Below are 9,921 nucleotides of genomic sequence, written 5' to 3'. Positions count from 1 at the left end.
CAGCATGATGTAGCCACAGTCTAAAGACATGATGTCAGGCGATTTGGAGATGCTATATTTATATATATCTATTTCATCTACATATGTGCATATAATTCAATATATTGCCATATCTTGTGTACATATATTATTAGCATATATTAAAATATTTTAAAAATGGACTGTAAAAATATTTAGATTAACAGAACACATCACATATATTATTCATATTGTTGCTGTCACACAAAAATCCTGAATCTCTGTATTTGTGACTTTTATTTAAAAAAGCTCCACTTCACAGTTTTATATTGTATAAAAATGTCATGATGAACAGACCAATAGAAATGGTCCAAAACTACTTTATTTATTTCACGTTATCTTCCATTACAGGTTAAGTATGTTTTTCCCTCTCCTGTAAAGTTATCATTTTGGAAACAAAATGAAAGACATGTGTACATATATTTTTCTTCCATATGGAAATAAATGAATCCACACTCCTCTTTCTTGCAGCTTTGTCTCCAAAAACCAACTGTGGGAGCCTTTAGAGTAAGCATTATGTAAACACAAATATGCCCCCTAGTGACAAGACTTTACATGATCCAAATGGACCTGACAACATTTGGGCTATTAGGCCTAATTAAACAACAATAAACGATTTTTTTTTGATGAAGAAAGAAAGTCTGTACAATCAGAGGTACATTTTCTTATGATGAACTAAAAGTATAATGTGGAATTGAACAGAGAAGATTGCTCTTGATTTAGGAGTACATAGTCAGCTGCAGCCACTGTGGAAAGAGAAAAAATTAGAAACTTATATAAAACTTTAATTTTAGCAGTGTGTTAAAGAAGCAAGAGGTTAATAAGAGCCTCTGTTGCTACTGTTTACAGATGTATGCAGGTCTATTTAAATATAGCTCACATACCTCTTTAACGTTAATCTTGACAGAACCGCTGTTGTCCTTGTCAAGTGTTTTAAAAGCACCTGCAAATGCACATGCATGTCTTGTATTAAGTTGAGCCCAGAAAAGTATATATTAAATAAGTGGTTAAGAATTTGAGACCACAAGATAATCTAACTTACGGCACATTGCATCCAGTCGCACCAGGCACCCAATGTAGCTGTCAAAGTCCATGTTGCCACTTTCATCACTGTATCTGCGAATGATCATCTGGAAGATTTGGTCATTGAGAGGAAACCCTGAGGAGAGAGGAAGAAGACCTTTTAATTCCTGCTGACAGTCTAACTGCTCTAGGATTGTGCTCACTTCATAACACTCAGAGTAGTATGAAGCCCAGTGCTGAAGTAAGTGCCGGCTGTACTAACCTGCTGCTCTGAATGCAGCCGGCAACTCATCCGCCCCGATTGTCCCAGAACGGTCTGCATCATATTGCTTATAGATGCCCTGTACCAGACAAAAGTCAAATTCATTCACAATTCTACAGAGGACTGTGTTTGTTATATGTTGGGGTCCTTATACTTTCTTTTGTGACATTCAAGCATAAAGATACATTTTAAAAAACTCACATCCTACTTGTATGTTACTTTTTTCTTGAGGTCCACTGATGATATTTATGTGATTTTATGTACCAAGAACAGGTATACATATATACTTGTACATAAATGACCTTTGTTCTGATTGGCTGCTCTATAAACTGTATATTTTGAAACTTTAACATAGTTTATATATTTATATATGAAATCATTTATATATTGTCTTAAAGTTTTCTTCAAAAACTGAGGAGCTCTTTAACCTACAAGAATAAAAAAAAAAAAATCAATCATCCAGTCAAATTACTGGCCTTATCTGGAGAAGTCTTTCATTTAACACTGTTGATTTTACATATTGGATAATTTCATGATTTTAACTTGGGTTAAAAAAGAGTAACATGTCACCTGCCACTTCTTGATATTGTTCCACAGGTACTTGAACTCCTGAAAGCCCAACTTTCCAGAGCTGTCACTCTGTTTGACAAAAGTTAAGGTAAATAGAAAAATAGGTGTACTTCTGCTATTGCACAGTATTTGCAGTCTGTTGCACAATACCCATAATATGTTTGTCCTACTCAATTTTTCATGTTATAAAGGATACGTCCATCACTGCCACCATGCTCCTGCAAGACTCAATTGAGAACCCATTAGTCTTTAGGTCGTGATCTAGAGGTGAGCAAAATATACAATGTTGAATTTTGTGTCTCATGTCGTTCACCATTATCAGCTTGTGTCTAGGAGAATTCAGAGTATGATTTGACAGTGAAAAAACATTGAAAAAAAAACTCAGTTGTGAGTTTGTCCTTTGCAATAGTATCAAAGGACAAACTCACAGTTGATGCTCAAGCTATTCACACTCACGTTTGGTGAGAATCTTGTTGAGAATGTTCATCAGTTCAGTGGAACTCACTTCCATGTCCTGGAATGAGAAGGGAAATATTCAAGAATTAAAGATTTGTGAAATAATAGAACAACAATTCAATATAAGCTATTATTATATTGATTTCTTGTTCTATTTTGTTATTTTGTGGTTCAACTGAAATACATTAAACACAGACAACGGAAGTCTCCTCCTAAGTAGCCTAGGACAGTTAAAGGACAGTAGATTTCATGAAATGACTTATAATATAAGTCATTTCATGATATCTCTTCATGTTTTAAGAGTTTACGGGTTACTTGTGGTAAGGGACAGGGACAAAGGAATTACAAGGCACAAAAATGTTCCTGCTTCCAATGAATGAATGAATGAATGAATGAATGAATGAATTAAATCAATCAATCAATCTGAAATTAGCATGAATTTGCTGTCATACAAAAACCTAATTTTGTTTCAGTATTTATTTTTTATGCTATTTGATTACTCACACTAAAAATCATATTGTTACATTAAAGCGTGCTGTAATTAAGGATGTTTATCCTTCTGCTGGAAAGTTAAAGAGATACAACATAAAAACATGGAAATAAATGATGTGCCTGTACCCTGAAAACATGTAGGCAATATAATCATATTTCCATATTTAGGAAACATCGTTGAATTTTCCAGCATGATGCATCGGCTTTACTTAAAAACAAACATATGAAAAAAAAGTGTTGAAATATGTGCTTTCTTCCTGTCCCAAACATTATAGACACTCCATACCCATAAGCCATCACACCAGCCCCACCCATTTTTGCTACAGATCCTCCTGAGCCACCGCACATCACAATGGCAGGAATGCGCTAAAGAGGAGGAACCAGTCATGCTTCCTAACCAAAGAATCAGGGAGGATTTACATGTTCAAACCACTCCCTTAGATTCTGTGTGAAGATCAGGAACTAACTGACAGACCCACAACTGATCTCAACATATAACAAACATGGAATGCATGAAATTCTTTTCTGAAAAGTCACTAAAAAGCCAGATAAAAATTACATGAACTCTCTCTGCCTTGTATTTTTTTAATCAGATGTCAGTATCAGTCAAACCAACTGGATTATCAAAGTAACTAGACTTTAGAGTTGCTAAAAGCTAGACTAAAAAGCCACAAAACATACACTGTTCATAAAACAGCAAATTACTGTGAGGTTTTATTTATGTTATATGAGAGCAACTGAGAATTAAAAAGCTCTAAACATTTTAATAAGGTTTAAGGTTTTGGTGTTTTAAACCCAGTTTCAAGCTGTTTTGTTGTTGTTGTTGTTCTTGACTGTTTAAATTGTGGAAATTGAGCCGTTGACAAAAATGTTATTAGTCATTGGAATTGACAGACATAAGTTTTTGGTCATGTCTGTGCAAATGAATGTGTATAATATTAATATAATATGTAAAAATGCGTACATATTAAACTTGTATCTGCATTTGCAAAATGCATACTTGAGATGTTTTGTGTATACACAGCGCAAAACAAGGGAAATAAATATTTGCATAGATTTTAAAATCAATTGTGTTTATAGGTTCAATACAGTTAAAAGTCTTTTTTATATGTAGATTTACAGTAAATTGCTGGCTACTAAATTGCATTACTTTTACAACTGTAATGTAAAAGTAAAGGAGATTCTAAATTTTAAATACAGTTTTTTACTGTAAGTGTACATCACAGTAATCTTTTGGTCCAGATGGCCGTGGAGACACAGTATAAAGCTTAAAGTAATGCAAGTACTAGCCAATAATTTACGGTAATTTTACAGTATTTTTTTACAATGTATGTAGGTCTGGCATAAAGGCGAACAAATAACCTATTTTGATCCAATACAGAAAGTCAAACTTGCTTTTACATGCACGGAAATTTGCAGGAAGGATATCTTCTGTAGGCATCCAACGTACCTCTAAACACCTACCATCAACATGACCAGGCATGCTGATATTTACAATGTAGGATATGAACAATACACATGACAAACAATATAACACAAAAAGATTGAAGGGTAGGGCACCCTACTAAGCCCTTGAACTGTATACTGAAATAGCTGGTTACAAGTCTGAAGTTAACATGTAAGTTATGTAGAGTGAGGAACTGATGTGTGGGACAAAACAAAGGACTTGAGGGTTAAAGAGGTTAAAGGTCTCTTTAACCTCTGTAGGCCTAAACTTATGAAGTACTTACATCTCCAGCGAGCTGTTGGAAAACTTTGCGAAACTGTCTTTCCTCTTCACTCTCATTCGGCTGAGCCTGACCCTGTACTAGAGGTCTTCTAACAGGAGGCTGGGATAAAGAATGGGGACACATACTGTAAGAAAAATCTACAACTAAGGCTGGTTTGACAAACTTTTTCCATTGAGTCTCTTCTCTTTGGAGACATTTTACACAACCATTAATCTGTTATTATAAAGAACGACAATGAAAAAGGAAAATGATGCTAGTAACTTACTGGATTAGAGGGAGTAAACTGCCCTGGGTCAATATTGCTGTGAAATGTTTCAATAGATGAAAGAAATGACAAGTACTGTTAAACAGCAGTAAACAGAAGAAACAAGGCAGCTTCCAAGCTTCCAAGGTAAACGTTCAGTTACCACTGAGCTATAGAAGCCATGATAAAGGCTGGAGTAGGTGGGGTATGCAAACTTTAGATAACTTTGATCTGAAGCATGCTACTCACCCGACAACATCCAGAATCCCTCCTATGATTTTTTTGGTCAAAAACATGGTGGTTGTGAAGATAAAGGTACGTCTGTAAAGATATTATAATAACCATTTGTACGTCTGGAAATGCCTAGCAAAGTCCTCTCAGTCAACAAACACAATGCTTCAGAAAAAAAGGCTTTCTACGCTCAGCTGCTCTCCAGTTTTTCACTTCCTGAATGGCCAAAAATGTTTTAGCTTTTAGTTTTCACTGATGCTCGAGTATCAACAGGCTGTTATTTTGACATTCATATGTACTTGCATCATTGCATTACCTAATTCTAAGCCTCTCCCTACTGTGGAAGTTTCAGAATAGGATACACAGTTGAAATACATCATTAATCTTGCTATGATCATCACAGACAAACAGGATACAAGAAACTTCAAAGTGGTAGTAACTTTGTAAGCAAACGCAACGCCTGCACACTTCTTAGTGACATAGTACTCTAACTTCCTTCCCTGCAATGTCAACACAACACAAATCAAACGCAGCAGTGTAGAGTTTATAAGGTATTTGAACTCAAATGTGAAACGCGACTTACTAGATCAGACGAGTGAGGGCTCCAGTGGAAAGGCACATGCAAAAAAAGTAGGCTGTGAAGTTGTTTTAATGTTAACTAACCCTACAAAAACCTGCTCTACCAGTACTTGGAGCTAAGTTGATGGTTAGAACACTCCCCGCCCTTAAAGAGTGCACCGGTAAATTTCAGGGTCCTATAACTATACATTTTCACTGTAGTGCAGGTAGAAAGAATGCAGTTTATTACTAGTCTAAATGTGATGTGTTTGTCATTTCTGTTGGATTATGATGGGACTGAGGCCTTTTGTTGTAAATCCGTGGCTATTTCCTCTCTTTTTGAGCTACAAATCTGGGGATAAACAAAACAAGGCGGACAAAATAAAGGAAACACTGAATGAAATGGACTTTTAACTCTGAAGAAACACAGACAGCCATGAGTCATACTAGGTTGAATGCCAATTAGCAGTGTGTGTCAGCTATAAAAGAGGTCAGTACTTTGATAAGTGAGTTTTCAAAGCAACCGACAGAGTTCAAAGAGGCCACTTGCAGGTGCACTGCTCATCATAAGTGATCAAAAATATTTAAAGTGTCAAGAGCAGCCTTGAAAATGATGATGAAGTATACTGAACATGTATAAAAGAGGAACTATGTGCCACACTCTATGCTGCTGCTGTGACATCAGTCTCAACCATGATTGCTACAGCTCTAGCCCCACCCCCTCACTCACCCCTCCACCTTCTTGTTTTTCTGGGTATACCTGATTTTATGTATCTAAATGTCTTTATACAAACAGCACAGGCAACAAAGACCACACCCTGCCCAATGGTTGTTTGGAAGCCCTTACCATAAGTTAGTGCCTGCTTTTGTGACACTACTATACGCTCTGGATTGTTTGCTGCATTCATTCGGTGCTCTGGCTCTTGCATTCACAGCCTGTTTCTGTGTTCTGTGCTGTTACAGAGTACATGCAGCTCTAATTTCAGCAGCAGGAATCAACAGTTAAATGCTAAATACCACAAATCACCAGCTGCTCAACTGAATCAGCACTTCTGTATCCACTCCCAGTGTTAGGGTTGGGCTTCTGGGCAATATGGAAAAAAGTAGTATATTACATTCATTCAGAACCATCAGCCTACTGTGCTTTGCACACAGAGGAATTAGACCTTTGCATTTAACCCATCTGTGCAGTGAAATACCCACATACATGCACACTAGTGAACACACACACTAGGGGGCAGTGAGCACACAGGAAGCGGTGGGCAACCCTATCCACAGTGCCTGGGGAACAATTGGGGGTTAGATGCCTTTCTCACACACTGTCAACTGAGGGAATCGAACCGGTGATCTTCTTGCAAGTCGCTCTGGATTGAGCGCCTGCTAAATGCTGTAAATGTAAATGTAAATGTAAATCTTCCAGTCACAAGGCTGGTTTCCTAACTTCCAGCCCACAACTGCCCCACAATTCATGATACACCACATGCATCACAATAATTATACACACAGACAAAATGTTCCAGTGTCATGTTTAAAAATTATATCAGGAACTATGAAAATAGTGACTCCAATTCAACCTTTCACATACTGAGCTGCATCCAGTTAAACAGGACTGACTAAGGCCTCTTTGTCATGATCTGTTCTGTGTGCTTTAAGTACTGACGATACCCACGACATGCTCAGTAACACATACATGTAAAACAAAACAAAAATGATCATGATGGTGATAAAGAGAGAGATAGAGAGAGAGAGAGAGGGTGAAACAAGTGAGAGAGAGAGAGAGAGAGAGAGAGAGACTGTGAACAAGGCAAATCTACTCCACTGTAAAACAATAAATATTTTGACTGAAGTAAAGTGGCTGTTTTAAAATTCTAAGTTCTCTGAACCTTACTGCATGTAACAGTAGCTTGTGTTAATTCACTATTTGATTAAATTCAAAGTTAGTGTGAGATTTGTTGACATTTTAAGTAAAACGGTCTTGTTTGCTTTTAAACTAGATTTTTTGTTGTTGTTGCTGAATGACTATTCAGCTTCTGAAACATGTGGAGGGAGAGAAACTATGCAGAAGATTTTAATTATGGCATTATTGGAAAAGTAGCAACTGCACATTTCACACGTTATTTAAAAAATAAATTAATTAACCACAGTTCTACTATGAACTGGACTGAGACCCGGATCTCTACATCATCAAATCAAATCAAATCAAATCAAATCAAATCAAATCAAATCAAATCATGCTGTATTGGCCACACAGACACACGCAGTTATACTCAGTGCAGGAAATGCCTAGATGACGGCCTGTTACCATGAAAAACAGAATATATAACAGAAAAATATAAGCTAGAATGTAAAAGAAAGGGAAGAAGAATATAAAATATAAAAACATAGAGATGTAATAAAATGATATGTGTATGTAAAGTGCATATGTGTTTAGATGTGTGCCCAGCCAAAGCCCTTACAGGAAAGTCTGTACACTCGGTGGCCATCTTTGCAAGGCCGTCAGGCAGTCATTTCGAGCCGTAGAAGACCAGACTCCTATTTCTTTGAATGGGGAGAGACCTAAATATTCGAAACCGAAGGTCGAATTACCATGTCAAAGACATATTTGAAATCACTGATAAAATCTGACAAAAATTTTACAAGCAGTTTGTAGCGTTTGGCTCAATAAGGCACAAAAAATGTCCGTTTTCGGGTTGTTCTGGCTACCGCGCTTGCACAGTTCTCCACAACGAAGGTGGGCATTCCCTGCTCTTAACTAACAAGCTGACTGGCTGTTTCTTGAAAGGTGGGATTTACTCTGTAAACAGATGCCATGTTGAGCCTTACGAACGTCCCCATTCATATTTCAATTTGTGGCCGATCTTCTTCTTCTTCTTCTTCTTTCGGCTGCTCCCTTTAGGGGTCGCCACAGCGGATCATCTGCATCCATCTTGCCCTATCCACTGCCTCCTCTACTTTCACACCAACCATCTCCATGTCCACCTTCACTACATCCATAAACCTTCTCTGAGGTCCACCTCTTCTCCTTCTACCCGGCAGCTCCATCTCCAACATTCTTTGACCAATATATCCACTATTCCTCCTCAACACATGTCCAAACCATCTCAACCTGGCCTCTCTGGCTTTATCTCCAAACTGCTCCACCTTCACTCTCCCTCTGATCTGCTCATTTCTAATCTTGTCCAGCCTTGTCACTCCCAACGAAAATCTCAGCATCTTCATCTCTGCCACCTCCAGCTCAGCCTCCTGTCTTTTAGACAGAGCCACAGTCTCCAAACCATACATCATAGCAGGACGCACTACTGTCTTGTAAACCTTCCCTTTCACTCTTGCTGCTATCCTTCTGTCACACATCAGGCCTGACATCCGTCTCCACCCACTCCATCCTGCCTGCACCCTCTTCTTCACCTCTTTTCTACACTGTCCATTGCTCTGGATGGTTGACCCAAGATATTTGAAGTCATCCACCTTTACGACCTCTACTCCTTGCATCTTCACCTTTCCACCTGCCTCCCTCTCATTCACACACATGGATTCCGTTTCGTCTCTACTGACCTTCGTTCCTCTCCTCTCCAGTGCAAACCTCCACCTCTCCAGATTCTCTTCCACCTGCCCTCTACTCTCACCACAGATTACAATGTCATCTGCAAACATCATGGTCCATGGAGCCTCCTGCCTGACCTCATCTGTCAACCTGTCCATCACCATTGCAAACAAGAAGGGGCTCAAAGCTGATCCCTGATGTAACCCCACCTTCACCTTAAAACCATGTGTCACTCCAACTGCACACCTCACCACTGTCTCACTATCCTCATACATGTCCTGCACCACCCTAACATACTTTTCAGCTACACCTGACTTCCTCATACAGTACCACAGTTCCTGTCTTGGCACCCTATCATATGCCTTCTCTAGATCCACAAAGACACAATGCAGTTCCTTCTGACCTTCCCTGTACTTCTCTACCAACACTCTCAATGCAAAAAATTGCATCTGTGGTACTCTTTCTGGGCATGAAACCAAACTGCTGCTCACTGATCTGAACCTCTCGCCTTAGCCTTGCTTCAACAACTCTTTCCCATACCTTCATGGTGTGGCACATCAACTTTATACCAACTTTCCTTGTCTTCTTTCCTCAATTTGTGGCCGATCTAATTTTTTATAAATTCTCTGGCCAATCTCCCGTGCTAAATGTCGTGAATGTGCATTGTTAGATTTGTTTCTTCTTATTATTATTATGATTATTGTAATTATTATTATTATTATTGTTGTTGTTGTTGTTGTCGTCGTCAGCCCTTGGTTTGTGTTCCTCGTTCAAGCGCAGCAGTGTCTGCCTCCTG

At 38.3% G+C, this 9,921-nt stretch overlaps 1 protein-coding gene across 1 annotated transcript; it reads right to left on the bottom strand.

Moving 5' to 3' along the window:
• Nucleotides 1-322: 322 nt before the first annotated feature.
• capns1b (calpain, small subunit 1 b) lies at nt 323-5,767 on the bottom strand. Its single transcript, XM_017694764.2, has 11 exons — nt 5,610-5,767; nt 5,045-5,116; nt 4,817-4,853; nt 4,552-4,650; nt 2,330-2,387; nt 2,070-2,134; nt 1,874-1,942; nt 1,304-1,382; nt 1,061-1,177; nt 903-961; nt 323-764 (listed from the first exon to the last, which is right to left on the bottom strand). The coding sequence occupies exons 2-11, from the start codon at nt 5,089-5,091 to the stop codon at nt 738-740; spliced, it is 657 nt and encodes a 218-aa protein (XP_017550253.1). The 5' UTR covers nt 5,092-5,116; nt 5,610-5,767; the 3' UTR covers nt 323-737.
• Between the last annotated feature and the right edge of the window lie 4,154 nt (nt 5,768-9,921).

This window comes from Pygocentrus nattereri, chromosome 17 (assembly GCF_015220715.1).
Source record: "Pygocentrus nattereri isolate fPygNat1 chromosome 17, fPygNat1.pri, whole genome shotgun sequence".
In the NCBI taxonomy this organism is placed as follows: domain Eukaryota; kingdom Metazoa; phylum Chordata; class Actinopteri; order Characiformes; family Serrasalmidae; genus Pygocentrus; species Pygocentrus nattereri.
This window is presented reverse-complemented; position numbering and strand designations above follow the sequence as displayed.